This window comes from Desmodus rotundus, chromosome 2, assembly GCF_022682495.2.
Source record: "Desmodus rotundus isolate HL8 chromosome 2, HLdesRot8A.1, whole genome shotgun sequence".
NCBI lineage: Eukaryota > Metazoa > Chordata > Mammalia > Chiroptera > Phyllostomidae > Desmodus > Desmodus rotundus.
The window spans coordinates 97,020,574-97,045,781 of NC_071388.1; the positions used below are offsets into that span (position 1 = coordinate 97,020,574).

General features: G+C 40.5%; 1 protein-coding gene across 1 annotated transcript in view; it reads right to left on the reverse strand.

Annotated features, from left to right (window-relative positions):
• Window positions 1-1,061: 1,061 nt before the first annotated feature.
• Window positions 1,062-25,208, reverse strand: part of CD80 (CD80 molecule) — a 34,274-nt gene continuing 10,127 nt past the window's right edge. Inside the window, exons 3-7 of the mRNA XM_024577918.3 lie at window positions 17,915-18,238; window positions 13,662-13,943; window positions 8,202-8,321; window positions 6,883-6,998; window positions 1,062-1,650 (exon numbers count right to left, since the gene is read on the reverse strand). Of these exons, the coding sequence (XP_024433686.2) occupies window positions 6,898-6,998; window positions 8,202-8,321; window positions 13,662-13,943; window positions 17,915-18,238 (827 nt within the window). The 3' untranslated portion in view covers window positions 1,062-1,650; window positions 6,883-6,897. The remainder of the gene's footprint in view (window positions 1,651-6,882; window positions 6,999-8,201; window positions 8,322-13,661; window positions 13,944-17,914; window positions 18,239-25,208) is intronic.

Consider the following 25,208-nt stretch of genomic DNA (forward strand, 5'->3'; position numbering starts at 1 on the left):
ACCAATTCAAAAGAACCTATGGACCCCTATGTTCATAGCAGCACAATTTGCAATAGCCAAGTGCTGGAAACAGCCTAAGTGCCCATCAGTAAATGAGTGGATCAAAAAACTGTGGTACATTTACACAATGGAATTCTATGCAGCAGAAAGAAAGATGGAACTCCTACCATTTAAGACAGCATGATGGAACCAGAAAGCATTATGCTAAGTAAGCCAGGCAGTGAAAGACAAATGCCATATGATCTCACCTATAAGTGGAAGTTAATCAACAACAACAACAACAAAAGAGCAAAATAGAACCAGAGACTTGGAAATAAAGAACTGACAGTGACCAGAGGTGATGGGGGGAGGGGGATAATGGAGGAAAGAAGGGGAAGGGGCAAGCAAAGGAACATGAATAGAGGACTCATGGGCACAGACAATGGGGAGGAGATTGACACTAGGAGTTTGGGGGGTGTGGGGTAGGGGAGATCAATAGGGAAAAACGAGGGACAACTGTAACTGAACAACAATAAATAAAATAAATATACTTGGGTGGAGATTTTTTAAAGTGTATCCTATTTTAAATTAGAACTTTCTCATAAATACTTTACAAATGTGGTTAAACTGGCATAAAACCATTTAAGGACTTTGTCAGTCCAATATGAACCAGTAGAATGTGAATTTTTAAACTAAACTATCCCTTTGAAGATTTAGAGCAATAGTCAGGTTGGAGAGGGACAGTTTAGTTTCTAAGTTGTTCCTCCTACATGTCAGAGCAAATTAGTTTCAGATAGGCCTACTTTCTTCTGAACCTGATGGAAAAGTGGGTGAACAACAAATGAAAACACAATGAAAAATGCAATACTGGCTAAAACACCAATAATATTTCCATTGTCCTCATACAGGTGTATGAGGTCTATCCAGAAAAAAGTCCAACCATTGTTAATATAACAAGAACAATTTGTGCAACATCCATGTAACCTGGCAGTCAAGGAGAGTAGACTGGAATGTGCCTGTGTGAACAATAACAACGTCACCATACTAGTCAATGATGGCAGCAGACACCTTTGAGTGAGCATGTGTACTGTGTAGCCATCACATTCAAAATGACTGATTGAGTAGAGCAATGAATCTGCATCAAGCTTTGTGTTAAGCTTGAACATTCCTCCACAGAAACTATTTGGATGATTCAAAAGGATTTTGGGGACAATGCAATGAGGACACTGCAAATAAATGTGTGGCAGAAACGCTTCAAAGATGATTGAGAATCTGTTGAAAGTCATCCATGTTCTGGAAGGCCTGCAACAAGCAGAACACCTGAGAATGTTGAACATGTGTGGACTGCAATCAACAAATATCAGTGACTAACAGTGAGAGAACTAGAAGCTTATCTGAGGATTCCAAAAACTAGTGTGTCTGAGATTTTGACGCAGGATATTGGGACGAAACATGTTGTGGCAAACATTTGTTCCACAGCTCCTGATGGTGTTTCCAACAAAATAATTTGTAGAGTGTTTTGAACAGTGGGAGACATGCTGGCAGAGCTGTGTGAGGTCCCACGGTGGCTTCTTTGAAGGGGACTGAGGCTGCATTGTCCTGTGCATGATGTTTCCTTGTTGTATCTTCTTTAATAAATGTCTCTATTTTTTCATATTGCATGGCTGCATACTTTCCAGACAGAAAATAAATAAATAAATAAATAAATAAATAAATAAATACTTCAAATCCTAAATTACCAAAGGAGGAAAGCATTTACAATTTTTTTAAATAAAATTTTTAAATACATTTTTAAAATATTTGTTTATTACATGGGTATTCCCAACTTGAGACTATCTATCTATCTGTCTGTCTGTCTATATAAATCTTGGTGGTTAAAGACTGTAAAAGGAAGCCTAAATTAAGAGAAAACTTAGGATAATTTGACAACTTTTAGTACATGAAATATCAAGCAACTGTTTAGCACCAGCTATCACCATACAGTCCAACATTATTGATCAAGGCACTCTTCTATCTGTGGGACAAACAAAGATGTATCAGGCATGGTTGTTCTTCTCATAAGCCTACAATTGGTAAAGAATATAAGACATGGTATATGAAAATAAACCCAGGGTGGAATGTGATGTACTGGAGGTAACATTGCTACAGCAGTTCAGAGGCAGAACTGCTTGAATTAGATAGAATAGCCACAGAAGGATCTGTGTAGAAGACTGGATTCACAGCTTCATTATTGAGCATCAGCTGACTGAGCAGAAGACTTTTAAGATAGAAGGAAGGTCGGGTAAATTCTAGGACATTGTTGCAGAATTGGTTAGGGAGCATCCCAGAAAAGAATGAGGAGTGAGCAAGAGTTGAAATGAAAAGGAAATAGGATAGGAAACTGAGACTGTTGTGAGGAAAATATGTACAGGCTGCTGAAGTGTTGTAAAGAAACCTGAGCTTAAAGTCCAGTTTGAGTCATGCTTTTTCTCCTCATCTGTCTGACCTTGGCAAATAACCTCTGGGATCCTTGCATTTCTCTTCCATCAAATGGAGATAGAAAATCTTGCTTGTAGAGATTTTTCTCAGACAAAAATGAAATAATGGCTTTGCAAAACATAATCTACTATAAAAGTCTCAGGTATTACACTTCATCTTTTGCTGCTAAAGATAACTCTGTAGACTCTCATTTCTTATGCTGATGTCACCCTAACCTTTGCAAGTCAAAATTGAATTCTTTATGGAGGCTATAAACCACTGTGGACCTGATATTGTATGTGAACAAATGGAGGTTCGGCTGCCTGCTGCAACAAAAGCCATTCATGAGGCAGTTGCTGGTGCAAAAAGAAAGATGTTTTATTCAGGTGCTGCATGACCTGGGAGAATGGTTGACTCTTGTCTCAAAGACCATTTCCTTTCCTGCTCAAACCTGCACTTCTTATAACAGGGAAAAGAGGACCTTCTTTCTAGCCAATTATACTGCTAGCTTTTGTTGTTCCTAGGGGCTCTATCCACTTGTCTTGCTAGCTTTTGGTGCATACTCAGTGTAAGAACCTCCCCCTGCCACCATCTTGGCCAATAGGGGAGACCCCCCATTCTAGTAACAATTCCCTCCTTCAAAACTCTGGACTCTTGTAATCTTACTAGGGTAAATGGATAAATGTCTCATCTTCTGTAGCTGCTTCCTAAACAAAAGAGCCTGAATATAATATGCACCATTCAACAGAAAACAAATTAATATCCTTCTGAATTTTTGAAAGTATCTATCAGGCCTATCAAAAACACACTGATGCTTGACCCACAGGCACCAAAAATGTCCAGATGATAAACATGACTTGTATTGAGCAAAGTGCCCCAGATATCAGAAGGAAGCTCTAACATTTAGATTGGGAATGAATCCCTCCCTCCCATCTGATGGACATAGCCCTTAAATTTTACCATGCCTAGGCAATAAGGAAATTAAAGCAGGCCACCATTTTCTTAGAAAGAGTGTGGGGAAAGCAGAAGGAGAAGTGGGACCTGGATGGAAAAGAGAATGTCCCATAGGTGCCAACCAATGTGCCTATTGCAAGGAGGAGAGCCACTGGAGAAAGGACTGCACAAAACTCAAAAGGAAAAATAGAAAAGATAGAACCCCTCACCAAGAAATGTTAGAAGGGAGGGTATTGGCTGACAGCAGGGCACATGGAACAATATCAGGCTATTTTATTAGACAACCCAAATGTTACCTTACAAACCATCACTACTTTAAATCCAGGCACCCTACTTATGGACTCAGAGGGAGGCATCAGCTCTCCAGCATAACTGGTTGGAAATCATTGACCAGGTTTATTCCAGCAGACCAGATCTATTGGACCAGCTGCTGATAGAACCCAACTGGGAATTACATACAGATGGAAGCAGCTTCATGGAAAATGTTCAGGAAAATGAGCCAGGTATGCAGTAGTTGCCATGAACAAAGTGATAGAAGCCAAAAGTGATAAGAACCTCAACACAAAAGGCTGAACTGATAGCCTTCAACAGAGCCTTAGAATTATCCCAGGGAAATAATGTGAACATCTACATTGACTCTGAATATACCTTCATGGTAGTCCATATTGCCATGGTAGGGGGCAATATGAAAAGAAAGAGGGCTCTTAACCTCAGGAAACAAAGACATCAAACATGCAAAAGAGATGTTTAAATTGCTAGAGGCAGTGAATTAACTGAACCAGATTGCCATAATGCACTGCCCAGGACACCAGAAGAAGAGTTCCCAAACAAGCCACTGAAACCAAACTGCCGGTAAAGTAGCAAGACAAGCTGCCTGAGAGCTACCGCTTCTTGGGGCTTTAATTCCCCACCTAGACTTGTCAGAATTTGAACCCCATTACACAGAACAAGAGGAATGGGCCCATGAATGGGGATTCTTGAACACGGACCCTAATTCTATATGGAAGATCAACACTCATAGTATATCCCATCCTCAAACAGACTCATGAAGGGAGCCATTATGGATGGAATGCTTTAATGAACCACAGTAGACCATATTTGAAGTACCCTCATTTATAAAGGATCATCCAGAGGATCACCCAAGCTTGACAGATATGTGCCAAAAACAATCCTAAGACAGCACATTTCCCAACAAGAAAGGGAGTACAATGTAAAGGGATATGCCCATTTGAAGACTGACAAGTTGACTTTACACAGATGCCTAAAACTGTAGGAAACTTTAAGGTTTTATTAGTCTTTGTAGACACTTTATCTGGATGGTCAGACCTCCTAGAACTGAGAAGGCAACTGAGGTAGCAAAACTTCTACTCAAAGAAATAATCCCTAGGTTTGGGCTTCCTTACATCATTCAAAGTGGCAATGGACTGTCACTTACTTCTGAAATCTCCCAGAAGACAGGACAGGCACTACAGATTCAGTGGAAACTACATGCATCTTTGAGACCCCAATCTACAGGGAAGACTAAGAAAATGAATTACACAATAAAGAATACCCTGGTGAAAATATGCCAGGACACACTTTTAAAATGGATCAGACACTCCCTATTGACTTGCTCTGGATTAGGGTAGCACCCTGAAGCAGGCTTAAATTAAGCCATTTTGAAATAGCTTATGGGAGACCCTTACAAGATTCTGTTTTAGGAATCCCCCCTTTAGATTTAGAACATGAATCAAAGATCAAAAAATTGTACAACATTAGGGCAAGCACTAACAACTTTGCACAAGTTTGCTCATTGCAGCTATCTACTCAACTGACAAGTCCTTATGCCCATTCCACAGGAGACCGAATCTTTCTAAAGACGTGGAAGACTCAAGATCCTCAACAGCAGTTAGCCAAGCAATGGATCAACACCTATGACATCCTGCTTACAACACACTCTTCCCTAAAGCTCACAGGAACCAAGCCTCGGATCCACCACACATAGATAAAGCAGGCGCCACCTGAGGATGACTTGGATCTTGCCGCTGCTGTTGATACTGAAGGAGAAAGCTGGACCTGCACTCCTGAAGAAGATTTAAAATTTTTCTTTTGGAAAGGTAAAGCACCTCCCAAATCTAAATGACAATGTTGCTTTTTGTTTTATTCCACATTTCCCAGACAATGGTTTCCTTGGCAAATTTATCCTGCTGTTGGGTGTGCCACCCAAAGACCTGCTCAGGATTAGATCATGGGGATCCTTTAGTGTCTCTAGTTTCTGAATTCACTACAATTTCCCTTATGCTACTAGACATACTACTAACTAAATACATAATTGTCTGCCAATGGCTCTCACTTCGGAAGCCCATTTGAAATATCATCTTGAAACATGAAGCAGTCTACCAGCTTGACTTGTTCAGCAGTGCCATCCTCTAGACACTGAGTATGCCACCTTCCAAAACAGCAATCCTTCTCCCTTGCATAAAGGCTTTCCTCCATCTCTGACTTCCTTGCTTTAGTAGATAGTAAGAATCTCTGGACCCAGGGATAGGTAAGACCATTCAGTGTAAGAACCTTCCCCTGTTGCCTTATTGGCCAATAGGGAGGACTCCCCAGTATTCCCAGTGACTGTCTATAGTAATAGTATCAGTCTTTGGAATTCCAATGTTCCAATGTTTCTTTTATATGAAAGACCTTGGGGTTTTAGGATAACACAAAATTAATATGTTAACATTGTAACTCACAAAAGCTGATGCTATCTTAGACTCTCTTAAGAGAAAAACCATTCCAGACCCCAGATGGTAATTATTCCATTGTACATAGAATCCGCCAGACCAAAGCTAAAGTCTTGAACTCCATTTATTGACATCTAGTGTTTTTTTCCTGAGGTGTCTGGGTACTACCATTTGAAGAACAATGGAAAGAACTGAGGATGTTTAGACTGAAGAGATCAACTGGACTGTGGAAAGTTAAAAGTTCTGAAGGTTTTACTATAGGCACTGAGGGCTCTTTTGAGTTTGGGGTGGGAAATTACATGGAGAAATAATTCTTTATGAAATTTGGCTTTGTGACTGGGTTGGTAGAGAACAGTGAAGATATTACTGAGTTAGTACACAGTGACTCATAAGAGACATGAATTTGTCCATCAGTGCTGGGGGTTACAAGGAAAAAGAGATGGTCAGAATAAGGAGTTAGACCAGAAATATTACTTCAAAATGAACTTAATAAAGTAGTGTTTTACAGATAATGAAAGACAGTGAATTGGCTGACAAGAGGGGAACATTTCAAGATGGCAGAATGGAACAACAGAGGAGGTTACAATAAGCAAATTGTATGTGGGGAGAGAGGAGAGAGATGCCAATCATCTGTTTAGAGTAATCTGAATGAGATTTTTGAGAGGGTGAGGTAAGAGGTAGAAGCTCTTAAATTTCGTACTGAGAGGAATAAATCTTGTGCCTCCCGATGCCCATGACCTCATATGTCCCACATTGGTAGAGAAAGGCTAAAAGGAGCTACCTGCAGATGTTCTGTTCATTCTGATGCTTTTGCAGGTCTAGAGTAGATAGGCGAGATCCTTTCCATTTCTATGCTCTCCTCATTCCTCCTCTTGCAGCACGTCCTTGCAGCACATCCTTGTAGATAAACACAAACGATAAAAATTTACTACATAGGTCAGTGTCCTTTAAATCATGCCCATATATTTCAGCAAGCCTTCAGACTAGCTTAGAATGAGAGCAGCAGTTCTTAAACTGGGGGGTGATTACCACCCCACTCCCCTTCCCAAAAGGGGACATTTTGGGTTGTCACTACTGTGGCAAGGGGTGCTATTGGTATAAAGTGAGTAGAGCTAGGGATGCTTCTAAATATGCTATAGTACACAGAATAGAACCTTAAAAACAAATAATTATTCAGCCCCAAATGTCCATAGTACTAAGAATGGGAAACCTGTACATTCTTTATACCGGAGGTATAAAGTGGGGCAGTCTGTATCAGAAACATCTTTGAGTCACCAGACCTTTTTCATCCTACCCATGGGTTGAATTGTTCAAACAAAGAGTCTCTAGTGACTTCCTTGACCTTTGACCTTTTTGTACTAAAGGTTGGCAAAATCAGCAGAGGTTGGTTTTCCCATTTTCTTTTCTCAATGTACGTGATTTCTACTCCAAGAAAAGTAGGTACTCCATGGTGACTATGGCCTTAGCTCTGGCCTGGCAGTTCCTCTTCATTTCATAGTGATTGATAGTAGCATATGTGTAATGCCAAACTTTTAAACTCATAGGGAAAAATATCCTGGATATGTCCTCTTTCCTCAACCATTCCTGATCTTTCATCCAAAAATGTATTCTGAAGGATTGAGAATTGGTAAAATCACTGGTGGCCATGTAGTTTCTCAGTTTCATTAGTGCATCTAACCCTCCTCCAAGAAAAGCATCCTTACCCTCAATCCTGTCATTTATGACTTTTCTCAAATTCCAAATTGGAGATTAGAGTATCACATTGCATCAGAAACATTTTCATATGATTAAGCAAGCCTTGGTGACTCCAAAAATATTACAAAGTTAGGAGGGAAATAAAAGCACTAAATTATAATTTAGTGTCTTGTGGGCAGTGATTGCTTATCTTTGTAATTCCAGTGTCTAGTAGAGTGCCAGGCACATAGCAGGTGTCTAAGAAATGTCTGTACAGTGAATGAAGAGAACTTGCTGAGCCAAGGAAATGAGACACCAAAGTTTCCATAGACTATCTAAAAATGAGAATAGCCTAAAATCTCAGAGAGATGCTAAACCATACTAATAGAGTTTGGGCTTCCAAGATGATAGTATGATAGCACTTACTACTGTTGGGTTGGTATCTTAGGATTACTTCACGGAGAATAGCACAGAGAGCAAACCCAAATACCATTGCAATGGTCCAAATCCAGGACAGATGAATAAAAGGAGGGGTAGATGGATCATCTGTGGAGGAAAATAAATAGTGTTAGCTCTAATGTATTTTCAACTGCCTGATACCCATTGTATGGCCTCATATTTAAAAAAAAAATTTATTGTTATTCAATTACAGTTGTCTGCATTTTCTCCCCATCCCTCCACCCCACCCCAGCTGAACCCCCCTCCCTCCCCCACCACCACCCTCCCCCTGATTTTGTCCAGGTGTCCTTTATAGTAGTTCCTGGAAACCCCTCTCCCCACTGTCCCCTCCCTACTCCCCTCTGGCTATTGTTAGACTGTTCTTAACTTCAGTGTCTCTGGATATATTTTGTTTGCTTTTTTCTTTTGTTGATTAGGTGTCAGTTAAAGGTGAGATCATATGGTATTTGTCCCTCACCACCTGGTTTGTTTCACTTAGCATAATGCTTTCCAGTTCCATCCATGCTGTTGCAAAGGGTATAAGCTCCTTCTTTCTCTCTGCTGCGTAGAATTCCATTGTGTAAATATACCACAGTTTTTGATCCATTCATTTACTGATGGGCGCTTAGGTTGCTTCCAGTACTTGGCTATTGTAAATTGTGCTGCTATGAACACTGGGGTGCATAGGTTCTTTTGGATTGGTGTTTCAGGGTTCTTAGGGTATAATCTCAGCAGTGGAATTTCTGGGTCAATGGACAATTCCATTTTTAGTTTTCTAAGGAAATTCCATACTGTTTTCCACAGCAGCTGCACAAGTCTTCATTCCCACCGACAATGTACTAGGGTTCCCTTTTCTCTGCATCCTCTCCAATGTTTGTTTGTTGATTTGTTTATGTTGGGTATGGCCTCATATTTTGACAGAACTATAAAGAGTATTTTTCACTTCTTTGCCTGGTCAGCTCTCTAATATGCAGTTGATAGCATTTTCTTGCATGACTCGTCAATCAGATATATACTTGTGGGCAACTAATATCCAGATGCCAGATGTTGAATGTAAAAAATAAATTTTGAGCTTTTGATGAGTTAAGATGGCATAAAAAGGACTCTAAAGAGATACCTTAAAAGCCACCTTTTCTTTGTATCTCATTTTTATAGCTGTAATATATTACTATGCATTACTATTAATAATTAGTTGATGTTGTGTTCTCGATGTACCTTATTAATTTTTATCCAGCTCTGTCATGCCTTCTCCCTTTCTCTTAGCATGTTCTCTTAACACATAAGAGTGTGCACACATGCATACACACACACCTCTTGTAGGTTTAGGCAGCTCACAGTAGTTGCCTAAACCTACAAGAGCCATTTTGCATTCATTTTCAGATACACATTTTCACCATCCAGCCCAGAGAATTTCTAGAAGGGTAGAAGAGACCCAGAAAAGAACTAAGAGTGTATGTGGCTTAGTATTAGGTGGCATGACTCTGGAGGAGAACTCCACAAACTGGCTATCAGCTGCAGAACACAGGGAACCGAGAGAACACGAGGATGTGAGGAAGGATGTAGGTGGAGAGTAGAAAGATGTGTGAGGTACTGCTCTGTCCCTCCTGCTCAACAGCAGCTGCTACACCATTTATCCTTCAACCCCTTTAAGGAATAGTTAGCAATAACATCTGGAGAAAGGGAAGGAACACAAATTAAAAAAATATATATGAGTAGCCCTGGTTGGGTGGCTAAGTTGTTTGGAACATCCTCCTGTATACCAAAAAGTTGCAGGCTCAATCCCCAGTCAGGGCACATACCCAGGCTGTGGGTTTGAAACCCGGTTGGGGTGCATATGGAAGGCAACCAATCAATATATCTCTTTGTATCAATGTTTCTCTGTCTCTCTCTGTCTCTCTTTGTCTTTCTCTCTCTCAAATTAACAAACATATCCTTGGGCAAAGATTTTAAAAAAGGAATTTAGTAGCTCACCCCCTTAAGATTTCTCTGGAATAGCTTATAATAAATATTGAACATTTATGAACTGTTTCTCATTTTTCTGATTACCAAGCCTTGTGGATAAATTCTGAAAGTTGAAACCTTTCCCTTCGTGGACTTCCATGACAGCACATTCTTGTTTCTGTTCGTGGTGACTCAGTTTTCTTTATAGGCTCCTCTTCCTCCTTTTGTCCTTTAAATGTGGTTTTTCCCCATGGTTCCATTTGTGGTTTCATTCTTTATTCACTGGCCCTAGTCCTCCTGGGTGATTTCATCCACATGCAAGATTTGAAACATCATCTGATTTCTAAATCTGTAGATCATATTCCTGATCTCATTTCTGAGCTCCAGATTTGTATTTCCAGCTGTTGACTACAGGGTTGGATGCCAGCATCTCCATTTGACTAAAATTGAACTCACTATATTCTTTCCACAGCATATGTACCACTTATGGTCTCACATTTCAGTGAATGGCAGCATTATTCACTGAATAATGGCAGCACCTTAATTATCCAAATAGGAGTGCAGGCTTCTGTTTGTGCCCAGTATGCTCCCGTGGCCTTTCTGTTCTATATTCAGAACATCTCTGCAATTGATTCCTTTCCCCCAAATCTCTTGCAGCAATTGCTTTAGTTCAGGTTTTTCTCATCTCCTACCTAGTAGCCTCCATACTGGTGCCTTTGCTTCTGGTTTCCTAGGCTCTAAGAATTCCTACACACTGCAGTATTTATTCTAAAATGCACAATTGATCAGGGTGTACCTACTACTTTAGAGACTAGAGAAAGTTGGTTTTTTCTTTTTCCCTAAAGTACCAGATTACATGGAGACATGAAGGGATTACCAGTGCTGGCCTTTAGAGACCAGAATGATAACCAAAATAACAAAGGAACTCTTGCAGTTATCTTGACAGTCTAGAAGTTTCACAGATTCCGACTCACTCCTGGCTTCCTCTAAGAGACCACTCCCATCCTTCTTCCAGCCTCACTCAGCCTAGAGACAAGATGTGTGTTTAAGGGAAAGAAGGAGGAACCAGTAATAGTAAACTGACTCTGTCATAATGCCTACTGGGAACCTGGTAATATGCTAAGAACAGACCTAGAATCTAACTGCAAAGTTGGGTGGAGACATCTGCCTGTGTAGATTATTGGACAGCATGAGTGGGACTTCCTGATGTGTCCCTTTCCACTCACACACATATGTCTTCCAGTACATCAAGGATTAACAAATTTGGCAAGCCCAGACTAAAAGTATTATAGACCAAATTTATTTAATTAATAAATATGGAGTTTTTTTGAGTGGGTATTTATATAGTAAAGCTTTACTCACATTGACTTGCAACGTTTCTATGAACTCTACACCTAATTTATGTTTGCTTATGCAGTCAGTCCTTGGCTACCCACAGATGCATTATTTCCTTTGACTCTAAATGATGCCTATAGTCTAGTCAATGAGATCTGAAGTATTTATCCACTCAAGTTCTCTGACCATAGAGGCAACCCTAGTATTTAGCAAGATGCTTGCTATATGATAACTACTTAAAGATTAAATAAAGGAATGAATAAACACATATATTTAATCATCTCTTTATTAATCATTGTAAATGTAACTAATAGGGCAATGAGCTTTTATTTTTAATTAGACTGAAAAGGGATTTTGCTCATCCTTAGCATGGAGGAAGAATTGAGAGAAGGCATATTATGGAAAAGATGATAAAGATGAGCAGTCTAATAATGTCATCTTGAAATAATAGCATCATCTTTTTGTTTGAAGGGTTACATTCTATTTCCTGTAAGGTAGTGAATTACAGCACATAGGACAAATGAAGCTTGCCACCTCTCTTGCTGCAACACAGCAATGTTCTTCATTTATGTCTGGTCTATGTCTGCTTTCATGTTGTAACAGCAGGATTAAATTGTTGCAAGAGACCGTATGACCTACAAGACTAAAGTGTTTACTGTCTGGCCTTTTTCTGAAAAATTTTGCCAACCTCTCTCCTAGAACATTATGTATACCTATATTCCAAATGTAAATAACATTCAAAATAAAAATATGATTGAAGCTACTATTACTAATGTGTTTGCTAATCCCCACCTTCGTCATAATCTAAAATTAGCAATCTAATTTAAGCAATCTAAAGTTGCTTAAATAATGATAAATTAAGTGAAAACTAATGCTAATTAATAGACCATCTTTACTATATGATTCAGCTCATTTTATACATTTTTGAGAATACATAAAGATAAGTGAGGGAAAGATGAGGTTGGACTATCAATAAAATCATCAAAATTTGGTTTATATTTGAATTAATTTTCCCCAGGAAATTTTATATCATTAACTATTAAGGAAAATAATTAAAGAATCTACCTCATAAAAGAAAGATCTATCTAAAATATCTCCTCTTAGCCCTGGCTGGTGTGGCTCAGTGGGTTGAGAGTCTGTCTGTGAACCAAAGGGTTACTGGTTCAATTCCCAGTCAGGGCACATGCCTGGGGTGTGGGCTGGGTCCTCAGTCAGGGGCAACTGATCCTATATCTGTCACACATCAATGATTCTCTCTCTCTCTCCCTCCCTTCCCCTCTCTCAAAAAAATAAATAAATAAAATCTTAAACATAAAAATATCTCCTCTACTCCAAGTAAAGACAAGATGAAGACATAAGACATACTCCACATTATATATTATACTCTCTACTTACATGTTACTTGTATATCAAACTCAGTGTATTGTTTAATATTGTGTAGCCACAAAACATATTGTTGGGAGTGGGAATAAGAGGTGGAGAAAAGGCCTATTTGTTCTCCATACAAGTTAGACATATATTTCAAGTATCTGAGTTCTCCTGTAACAACCCATTACGGGCTTGACGTGCATAAATTTATATAAACCCAACCTTTTGCATTTTATATTTTCAGATGATTTTACTTCTTGGGAAAAGAAGATTCTGTGAGTTTACCACATGTAGGGTAAAGTATCTGGTTATGGTGTTTGCTCAAAAAGATCTCTTTTTACAGGCATTGTCCACAGGTAGCTTGTCATTCACCTTCTTCATCAGACTTGGTTCTGAGTGAACCAGTAGTTCTTTAAAGGCACTTTCACCCACAAAAGACAATGATTTGACACCATGGTACCATAGAGAGATGACCAAAGAAACTGCCAAAGCCCTGAGGGTAATTTCAAAGGAGGACAAATATGAGTGCTTTCAATGACAACAATATTGTTACCATATCTTCCTAAGATGACAATTTGATGGATAACGCTTATTTGGACTCTAAATTTTAGAATTTTTATTAAAGAAAATAAAATTAATCTAGTAACATTATAGTCATATGTTGTAAATTATAAGTCATGTGCCAAAAATACTACAAAAAATACAGTTAAATGATACAGTTAAATGCACAATTCTAAACTGTATCTGGCTGAGTTATTTATTTTTAGATTTTCCACTGTAGAAACTCCCCAGGAAGTGACTTACATTTTTGCCAGTTGAAGATCTGTGACACTGTTGAGTTTCCATACTTGACCAGACACATGAAGCTGTGGTTGTTTGTCACATTGAAACCCAGTTCACTGCTAATAGTGTAGAGCTCACTTTCAGGATCTTGGGAAACTGTTGTGTTGATGGCATTTAATTTTTTTCCATTTTCCAACCAGAAGAGGTGAGGCTTTGGAAAACCTCCAGAGGTTGAGCAAACTATCCTTTTGATGTTAGTAGATGGATTTCCAAGCTCAGTTATACTTGGGACAGGGAAGTCAGCTGAAGAAAGAACAAGGATATAAGTACACACCACTATATATCTTATTATATATGAATGCAAAAATGAGATATAATTTACAACTTTTCACAAGTCATTAGTAGTTATGTATACTCCAAAGACTAACATTGGTCTGAATTGGCTATAGCAATTCTTTATTACTTTTGATAGAAGCAGGAGGGCAGTTATTAGAGAAAAGAGAAATAGGTTCACGTGAATAAATATTGACATAGTACTTGAATTTACAAGAAGTGAAGAGAAAAATAGACATTCGCTGAGCTCTTGATTCTTGTTAGGTCTGGGCATTTTCTCATTTTGTCTTTCAACAACCCTAGGAGGTAGGTTGTAGATTGAGAAAATCAAATATCAGTAATTTCATATGATACAATTAGTAATTTTATAACCTAATACAATTTGTATTTCATAAATAATAAAGTTGAGGTCTAATCACAACCAATAAGTGGTGGAACTGGTATTTGAATCCAAGTTTTTCAGTTACCAGGGTCTTTTTTTTCTTTGCCTTCCTTTCTTTTACTTTGTTTTCTTTCCTTTCTTCCTGATATTTAAGGTACACAAGCTGGCTCTATTTCACTCATGTATTTATTAATTAATATTAATAAACATTACAAACCTACCACCCAACTTGAGAACCAGAACACCGACAGTAACTTACTTACATATACTTGTGCAGTCTCGGTTATCCTGTCTCCCACTCCCACATCTAATGTAACAACTGCCCTAAATTTTGTTTAGCACTCCCTAGTCTTTTCATTGGGTAAACCTCTGTCCAAAATGTACAATCATTAGGAATCATTTACTAATCCCCTCGCCATTCTGATATGTCTTAATATGACAGAGAAGCCTTCCTGGCATTCCTCTAAGATACTTGGGGCACCCTTTCACTTGTCCAGTTGAGCCCTAATAAGATATTAAAGTATATTCAAAGCAAAGCACAGTGGAATGACTGCAGAAAATACAGGGGAAAGCTCCCCTCACCTCTTCCTCGCTTACTCTTAGATTTAAAGAATTTATAGTTTTTGGCATGAATGTAGGAAGCGTATCCTCCCATACTTCATTCCATAGTTTTCTTTTCAGAATTCTGAGTCCCAAAGAGAGATGTAGGATAGCCATGTGATCATCAAGAGCAGGTTTTAAAACCAGTTTTGCCTTTTAACCCTGGGCCAATTACTTAACCACTTTTAGTCTTAGTTTGCTGAACTGTAAGATGGGTGTAATAATCCCTACTTTGTAGGGTTGTAAGCATTAAATGACATGTTAATATAAATTACATAGCACAGAACCTAACACAAAGGACGTTAGTTAGTAAACTGATTTACGTGGGTCTTAAATTTGCCCCCTCTTAGATGAGTTTCCTTATTTAAATCAGGTTGTTAGGGGAAAGTTCCAGGACCTCCTGGTAGCACTGTGAATAGGAAGGAAAAGGGGAGCTTATGACAGGTGATTATAATTGCCAAGAAAAGGGAAAACTTGGATTTGGTTGGAGGTGAAGTCACCTTTCTTTTTAAAATTAATCCTGTTTCTAAATTAAGTCTGACATTTTCCTGTGCCATTTTTAGTTGACATTAGTATTTCCTACTCCGGTAATTTATCCTTTAAGATCAAATCATTACACTGGTGGCTGACATTAAGAATATTCCCTTTGTTTCTACAAATCCAAGTAACTCATGTCCTGAATTATAATTCTTGTTCATTTCCACACTCTGCTTTTCTAAGAAGTAGATAAACCACAAGGCACTATTACCAGGGATTGTATTAAAAATCATCTTTTCAAGGTCTGACTCAGCTTAGAACAGCTTCAGTTCTGTCTCTTATCCCTTCTATAAGGTGATCTTTTAGAATAACAGCTCCTAAGGCCTTGCAAGACTATGACCCATAAAAGAATTACTCCTCTGTATCTCATTTGAATTAGTTAAACCAAGTTTTCACCATTCTTAATGGGTAGGGTAAAAATGCCTTATTAGGAGAGGGGGAGGTGCACATGTATTAGAAGGTAAAAATCCATTAACCTAGTTAATATGTTAACTAGTACAACTAGTTCTTAAAATGTACTGGTTAATGGAGGCTTTCATACACTGCTGTGCTGATATATCATTTTGCAACCTTAGGCAAATGTAGAGAAACCAATTTGTCCTGGTTAGCCTGAGATTTTTCCAGTTTTAGTGCTGAAACCCTGTGTCTGAGGAAACCCTTCAGTCCCGGGCAAAATGGAACAGTTGGTCACTCTAGCCAACAGACAGACTGTTTAGAATTTCTTGTTCCTCCAACTGTGGTCCTCAGCAGCCACACAGGCATCACCTGAAAGCTTGTTATAAGTGTAGCATCTCAGATCCAACTCCAGACCTGCTGCAGTTGGGTCTGCATTTTAACAAGGTCCCCATGCTCTCCATGGGTTCCATTGGAAAAGTCAGAATTAGTTCTAGGTCCAATTAAGCAGGTGACATTTCCCTTTTTGTCTTCCCTTATCTGATTCAGGTGCCCCACCCACCTTTCCAGGCCTTAGGCACTCTCAGGTTGCCCATTTTGACCTATCCTTCGTCTCCTACACTAATACTCTAGGAGCGTAATACCTAGGGGCTGTCCTCGCTGAAACTCTGCCTCTTTTCTATCTAAATGTACATGTCCTGAGTCTACTCTCTGGGTATTCTGTTAGAGGAATATGTATCTACTGTAATTAATTGATTCAGACTACTCTGTCTGTGGTGCCACCTCCCCTAGGGAACACGTTTTCATTTTAACAGGACCTTATAGGGGAGGTCATAATGACAGGAACTCCAGGAATCAATGCAGATAAGAGTTTTGGAGGAAGTGGGCTTCTTAGAGCCCCTCAAACCCTACCACCATATATTCCCTATTTCCACGAGTAGGAAATACACAGAGTGAGGTTTAAGATAAGTCCATGCAACTTTGCCTTACCGACTAAATGCTAGGTGTGAACTGGGTGCTACAGACCATAGCTAAAGACCAAAGCAGCGAAAAACAGTGAAGAATTTACTACATTATCTACTATCAAGGTTAATTGTTATCTTTTTGTTGCTTCTTTTCTTTTTTTTTACTTTTTCAATTACACATGACATTCAATATTGTATTAGTTTTAGGTTTGCAGCATGGCAGTTAGACATTATATAACTTACGAAGTGATCCTCCCAATAAATCTTGTTACCCACCTGGTGCCATACATAGTTATTACAACATTGTCTTTTATTAAGAGGTTTGGTTTCCATTAAAGGCTCAAATACTCAGGAAGAAAAAGAACTGTATTTGAATTGTAAGTGTCAGGGAATGGCCCATGGCTGTATTCCGCAGCAAGGGCTCAGGTTACACCACACTGTCATCTGTAAGTCAAGGCTTCTTTTGACCCAAGATAAGAAATGCTTACCCTTCACAGTAGATGTGCATTTAGGGCTTTGATTCATGAGTTAATTTCCTTTTCCAGTGGCAGGCATAAATTATGCTTTCAGTTCTCTCACATCTAAATTTGTAGGAATGACTTTTAGATGAGAGCTTCAAATATACAATAAATATAATAGTACAATAGCCATAGTAATAAATATTCAAATACTATTTGGAAGATATTTATGCCTGCATTGCTCTTATACCTTTCAACATGCCTTCATATGAATATATTACTGGATCAGGACAGTTAATAGTAGAGCTACCTCAGTTCAAATATGTCCCCTAATGATTCACAAGGCCTTCAGATCATTAAGAGTGCCCCAGAATGATTGTCACGAATTAGATTGTCAAAGTGCAAGAAATGCACACTAGGAGACACGTCCAGGACATTGTGAGAAATCAGTTAGGGTTCACTGTAAAACTAGTGATTCACTTAGCCCTAAAAAATACAATGAGATACGTCCCTCTTTGAGAAGATTTTCTCCTAATTCAATAGGAGTATATCTTGAAGGGCATCAAGACTCTTCAGACTTAGAGTGAATCAGAAAATTCCACTGACCTCTGACCAATAATCTCACCGACTTCGAATGTACCATCTGGTAGCCTCCTTTTTCAAGTTTCTGAATGATGCAGTCGTAGATGCCTTCGTCCGACAGTTGCAGAGCCAGGATCACGATGGAAGGGTTATTGGTGATGGTGTGGATGGTGCGGTTCCTGTACTTGGGCCACACTTTCACTTTTCCATATATGACACTCAGCACCACATCACTATTTTCTTTTTTTTGCCAGTAGATGCGAATTCTTGTCAGGTCATCAGTGGAGACGTTGTAATCACAAGGTAGTACTGCTGTATCTTTCACTCTCTTAATCACCTGGCTGATGCCTAAGGAGAGGCAAATAGAACAAGATTTCATACATTTATTAAACACGTATTCCTGCACAAGCAGGAAATCAGAATTGGCAGTAACAGAACTCAGCATTGTATCTAGAGACTAAACACAATCAGAAAGTGCAGTTTGGTTTTCATATTTTATTGCGGTTAAAAATTAAATAAAATTTACCATCTTAACTATTTTTAAGTGTACAGTTCAGTAGTGTTAAGTATGTTTACACTGGTGTGGAACAGATATCCAGAACTTCTTCGTCTTGCAAATCTGGAACTCTGTACATATTAAGGAGGATGCCTTTCTCCCTCTCCCTGATTCCTGGTAGCCACCACTGAACTTTATGTTTCTATGAATTTGACTACTTTATTTATTTTTATTTTTAAATACATTTTATTGATTATGCTATTACAGTTGTCCCATTTCCCCCCCTTCACTCCACTCCATCCTGCACACCCCCTCCCTCCCACATTCCCCCCTTTAGTTCATGTCCATGGGTCATACTTATAAGTTCTTTCACTTCTCCATTTCCTACACTAGTCTTACCCTTCCCCTGTCTATTTTCCACCTACCATTTATGCTACTTATTCTCCGTACCTTTTCCCCTTCTCTCCCCCTCCCCCTCCCCTCTTGATAACCCTCCATGTGATCTCCATTTCTGTGGTTCTGTTCCTGTTCTAGTTGTTTGCTTTTGTTTTTGTTTTAGGTGTGGTTGTTAATAATTGTAGGTTTGCTGTCATTTTTACTGTTCATATTTTTTTCTCTTCTTTTTCTCAGATAAAGCCCTTTAACATTTCATATAATAAAAGCTTGGTGATGATGAACTCCTTTAACTTGACCTTATCTGGGAAGCACTTTATCTGCCCTTCCATTCTAAATGATAGCTTTGCTGGATACAGTAATCTTGGATGTAGGTCCTTGCCTTTCATGACTTGGAATACTTCTTGCCAGTCCCTTCTTGCCTGTAAGGTCTCTTTTGAGAAATCAGCTGTCAGTCTTATGGGAACTCCTTTGTAGGTAACTGTGTCCTTTTCTCTTGCTGCTACTAAGATTCTCTCCTTCTGTTTCATCTTGGGGAATGTAATTATGATGTGCCTTGGTGTGTTCCTCCTTGGGTCCAGCTTCTTTGGGACTCTCTGAGCTTCCTGGACTTCCTGGAAGTCTATTTCCTTTGCCAGACTGGGGAAGTTCTCCTTCATTATTTGTTCTAATAAGTTTTCAATTTTCTGTTCTTCCTCTTCTCCTTCTGGTATCCCTATCATTCAGATGTTGGAACATTTCAAGATTTCCTGGAGGTTCCTAAGCCTCTCCTCATTTTTTTGAATTCTTGTTTCATCATTCTTTTCTGGTTGGATGTTTCTTTCTTCCTTCTGGTCCACACCATTGATTTGAGTCCCAGTTTCATTCCCATCACTATTGGTTCCCTATACATTTTCCTTTGTTTCTCTTAGCATAGCCTTCATTTTTTCATCTAATTTGCTACCAAATTCAACCAATTCTTTGAGTATCCTGATTATCACTGTTTTGAACTGTGCATCTGATAGGCTGGCTATCTCTTGGTTGCTTAGATGTATTATTTCTGGAGCTTTGATCTGTTCTTTCATTTGTGCCATTTTTTTTGTCTCTACGCCCCTGTTACATAGAAAGGGGCGGAGCCTTAGGTGTTCACCAGGGCGGGGCAACCCACGTAGCTGCACTGTGACATTGTTCGTGGGGAAGGGGTCTGAGAGGGAAGAATGACACTTGCTCCACTCTCTGCCACATTTCAGTCACCCACCCTGCTACCCACAAGCAAAGTGGGCCTTTCTGGTGCTGATTCCCAGGTGGGTGGGCTTGTATACATTCTAGGCCCCTGTGGGTCTCTCCAAGGACCTCTCCTGTGAGGCTGGGAGTTTCTCCTGCAGCCGCCTCAACCCCCACAGGTGTTTTCAATCAGAGGTTTGAGGCTTTATTTCCCTGCACTGGAGCCCTGGGTTGTGCTTTCTGTTTTGCTCCCCCACTGTTCCTCCTGGTTTATCTGCGTGTAATGTGGGGCCATGGGGTCTGCCAGCTGCCGCCTTGCCAGGAGTCCTCTCCACCCGGCTGTGTGTCTCTGCTCCTCCTACCGATCTGGATGAATGTGTCTTCTTTATCTCCTTGGTTGTCCGACTTCCATACAGTTTCATTTTCTGTCAGTTCTAGTTGTTTTTGTTTCTAAATTGTTGTTGTCCTTCTTTTGGTTGTGCGATGAGGCACAGTGTGTCTACCTACACCTCCATCTTGGCCAGAAGTCTGAATTTGACTACTTTAGATAGCGCATATAAGTGGACTCATGCAGTATTTGTCTTTTTGTGACTGGCTTATTTTACTTAGCATAATGTCCTCAAGTTTCATCTATGTTTTAGCGTGTGCTAGAATTTCCTTCCTATTTAAGGAAGGGTAATAAGATAATGATGATAATGAATAATGTTCTATTGTATATATATAGACCACATTTTCCTTCTCCATTTATCTCTCAATAGACAGTGAGGCAGGAGGCCCACTAGTCCCATAAGAAGCACTTTGGGAAGTCTAGCATGTGAACTCCAACCACAGGTTAGACACGTACTCAGCCCCACAGGCATACAGAGGTCATAGTTAAGAAATGTGATCTCTTGAGGGGATTTGCATGATAATTTTTACAGATGGTCTCTTTGATCTCCTGATATGGATGCTACAGGGTTGCCCTTTATTCAGTTCATGTGGGCTCTCTGGCTGTACTTTGGCTTTGATTATTGATGGCTCATTCATTGCTGGGCTCTCTCCTCTGGCTGGCTGACTGGGAGTCACAACTCCCACCACATCTTGTATGCGGTTGTACAGGTGCTGGTAATAAAGCCACACTACCCAGAAAACCAAACCCATGCCAATAAAAGTACCCCGTACCACATCGGCTATATCAACAGCAATTGAACAAAGATTAATAAAGGTGGAGAGAGATTAAGAATATTATAAAACAGGAAAAAGGGAATATGAGATGACTGAAGGAGAGAAAGATGATTTAGAGATGGAAGAGGGAGGAGAAATAATACGAGTAGGGAATAGAAACAAGGCAAAGAAAGGGAGAAAATAAAATTTAAAATTCAGAAAAACAGTCAATAGCAAAATGGAGTAAGAAAAGGGGAGAATATAATATGATGCTTGAAACAGAACCAAAAGGAACAAAATTTCAGAAAAACCACAAGAGGGTCAATAACAACAGCTGAGTAAAGATTAATAAAGATGGGAAGAGAATAAAAATATATGAAAGAAAAAGAATGTGAGCTGACTAGAGGAAGGAACAATGATTTTGAGTGGATAGAGGAAGGAGAAATAGTAAGAGTAAGGAATAGGAACAACGTGTAGCATGGGGGAAAATATACTATTTACAATGAAAATAAGAAAGGGCAGGAAGAAGGCAAAATGGAATAAGACAAGGGAAGGGTACGATGTGAGATTTGAAATAAAAATAAAATAATATAAAAATCTAAATAAAAATAAAAAATAAGAGACAAAGAATACTTAATTAGTTGGAATACGATTGGAACAAAAGAAGAAATATTAAAAGGCTATGCAAAAGGAAGAAAATATAACGCAAATTCTGAGGAAGAACAAGGTGGAATTCATCTCAGCAGAGTTTTGTGTTTGCCTTCTGTCTTCTCTTTCTGGATCTGCCTCTGGCTTTTTATCATTTCAAGGTCCCAGGGTGGGTTGTCCAACTTGTGGCAGCACCGCTTGTATTGCCTTCACTTGCCTCTAGAGGGGGCTTCTATTGTGATGGGGAGGGTGGGACCCCAGGGGTCTCCACTGGGAGGCACTGTTTAGTCTCCTGGAAAAATTGTGGGTACATCTGCCCCTGCACCACCAATCTTGGTCTGTCCCAGCTTATTTCCAATAATATATAGTTTCTGATGAACTAACTAGCTGACCATTTCAAGGGAGGGACCAATCTATGTAAGAGGGTCAGCTCTTTCCTGCTTGGTGCTGATGGGAGCTCTGTGTGCCAGCCAAGGCTGGGTGAGGCCTTCATTCGCTTGCTGCACTGATTTCTGATCTCCCTGCTTTGCAGGCTTCCGTGGAATAGGGCCCTAAGGAACCAGTGTATTTTGTCTCCCTGAGAGAAGTTCAAAATGAGCCCTTTCAGTGTTTCTTTTTCTGTCTTTCTCTTGCAGAATGCACGCCACAGGGGGTTCTTGAGCCTGTCCTGCCTCTTTTGCAGAGCTTCCCCATTTGATGTGGTGGTGCTCGCAATCCTGCAGGAGGTGGGGGCTGGGTGCATCCTTCCCTTCCCAGAGGTTTGAACTCTGCTGGCCGGGGAAAGGGGTTCTCTGCCTGGCTGTAAATAATCTCAGGTGCCCAACTCCTGCCTGTCCAGTTCCCAGGCCACTGCCCTTATAGGAGACACAGTTCCAAACTCTCCACTCTGTGCAGCCTCCAGCATGCTAGCTGGGCCTGGCTGGGGCCAAGAAATCCCCTTGCTGTGCACCTTTCTGATCTCTGCCCAGCTGTATTCAGTGGGAGCAAACCTCACTTTTTATCTTTTCCCTTTGTTGGAAGGGCAGCTGTGCACAGGGTCCCACCCAGCATGCTTCAGCTCCCCTTTTAAAAAGTCTTTCTGGGCACACCCACTGCAGAACTGAGTCACTGTCTGGTTTTCCACACACACCACCTCTCCCAAAAGTCAAAGTCTCTCACAGGCCTGGCTGGCCCCAGCCTGCCTCCGCCTGACCCAGGTGTGGATAGAATCCCCTCCTCTCTCTGACACTTTCCTGGTTGGCGTTTGCTGCGGCAGCTATGGGTGTGCTGCTCGCTGTGTGTGTCTGTAGCCTGGATCTCCCCGACTTCGTGTTTCCAAGTCACTTCCGGTCCAGGTCTGGGGGTTCTCTTCCCCGGGGAGGGAAGGAAGCGGCAAAGCTGTGATTTCTGACTATGCTCTCCACAGCTGCGGGCGCCTCGCTAGGGGGTATCTCCCCTTCAATCTATTAAAATCTCCTTACCAGCTATGGTGAAGCATCTTCTGTTCTCCTTGGCTTCTACACTTCATATCAGCTAAGATTCCATTGAATGTTCAGTTTATTTATTGGCAACTCACTGAGTATGCAAGTTGGGGGCAAGAGCAAGAGGACTCTGCTTCTACCTACTTGGCCTCCATCTTCTCTCTGGTTCTTTTTTGTTCATTAATTTTATTTCTGAGTTCGTCAAATGGCCTTTTTGGGTTTTGTGTTTCCTTGAGTTTTTTCATAACTGCAATCTCAAATTCTCTGTCATTTTAACCGCCGTCTTCCATGACTTTGAGTTTGGTTTCTGGAGACTTTTCATTTTCTTTCTGTGCTTCCACGTTACCTTGGTTATTCATGGTTCTTTATTAATTGCTTTTCTGTCTGTGAATGCTTTTCTTGTTTAGATAGTTTTGCTCTTAGCAATTCACTAGGTCAATAGGGAGCTACTTTCTTTTGTTTTCCAGTAGATGGTGGTATAGCACAAGTTTTTGTTTTCTCTTACCTGTGGTGTTAAGTTCAGGAAAATGCCACAGAATCACTGGAAGGGTGGGTGTCCCCTCTGTGTTCTGCTTATCTTGCTTAAGGGGTACCGCCAGCATGGTGGAGAACCAGTTTTGTTAGCTGTGAGCACTGACTCCTCGTTATTAATGGCAGCTGGCCCCACGAAGCTGTTGGAGTTGTCTCCACTGCCTCTGCCAGGGTCTGTGGTGATCAGTGGAGCAAGGGAGGCAATTTCATGATTTTTCAGCTCTGTCAGTAGTGGCTGCCAGCACTGCTGTGATGTTTAAGCATCCAAGTCACCTCTCCTGGGCTCTGCTATGGTGGGGAGGGGCAAAAGGAGCTAGCTGTCCTCTCTGGGCGGGATACTGCCTCTGCCTTCCTTACACTCCAGGCTGCAGTGTGAGGGCTGCAGCCTGACATCTCCGCCACTGCTGTGCTTGCTGGAGCCACAGAGGGTGCTGAATTGTGTCTTTATCCACACCTTCCTGTCCTGCCTCCCCTACAGATGGGTGGATCTCTGAGGAAGTTTGTGTGTTGAGCAGGGGATCCTTTGTTGAGTTATAGTTGCCCGACTTCTTGCAAATTTAAGAGAGAAACAAAGAAGTCCTCTCACTCTGCCATGATGCTGACGTCAGTAAAAATGAACTAATTTCAGTGATGGTTCTTAAGGAATTTTTGTCCAGTCATTCAAGAAGTATAAGTATCTCTAAAGGTCAGTGATACACTATTTGAGGCCACCTTGCAAAATGCCCATGTTGAGGAGGAATCAGACTGAAAAGAGGAACCAAAAGTCTTCTGGGCATTTTGGAAATTCCCAGGGGCACCCCTTTCACTAAGGTCCCTGTGCTAGCCAGTGCATTTTCACAAGGCTTCCAGGTAAAGTATGTAAACGTGTGAGCAGCACTTGTATAGACTATGTCACTCCCCTGCTTAAAACCCTTCCATGGCTTCCCAGTACCCTCCAGATAATGTGGCCTTCGAGCCCTGTGGAGTCAGGTCCCCATCCCCCCACCTCCCACCCCTTCACTTCCTTGCTCTTGGTTTCTCCCACCGGCTGCTCCTTCCACTTTCACCCCGGTTCACTCTTACCACTCTCCCCTCTGGCAGGGAAAGACAGTGTTTGTTGTTCATACCTTCAATTGGGTGATTATTTGATTAATTTTCACTTTCTTCCTAATGACCATGAATTCCATGAAGGCAAAAGCCATGCCAATTTTGCCCATAAATTGTCCCCAATACCAAGAAAATTGTCTTGTACTTAGGAGATGCTCAATGTCTGTTGAATTGATAAATGATTAAACAAAAGAATAAGCACATGTGCCAGATTCATCCTTATCTTTGCGCCTTTGTCCGTACTGCTGCCCCACATAGAATTCCCAGAGGATCACCTGTCTTCCACCTGCCCTGCTGCCCCAGTCCACACTGGTCCGCCTTTCTCAGGTCTTAGCCTTACAGTCAGACCAAGTACTTC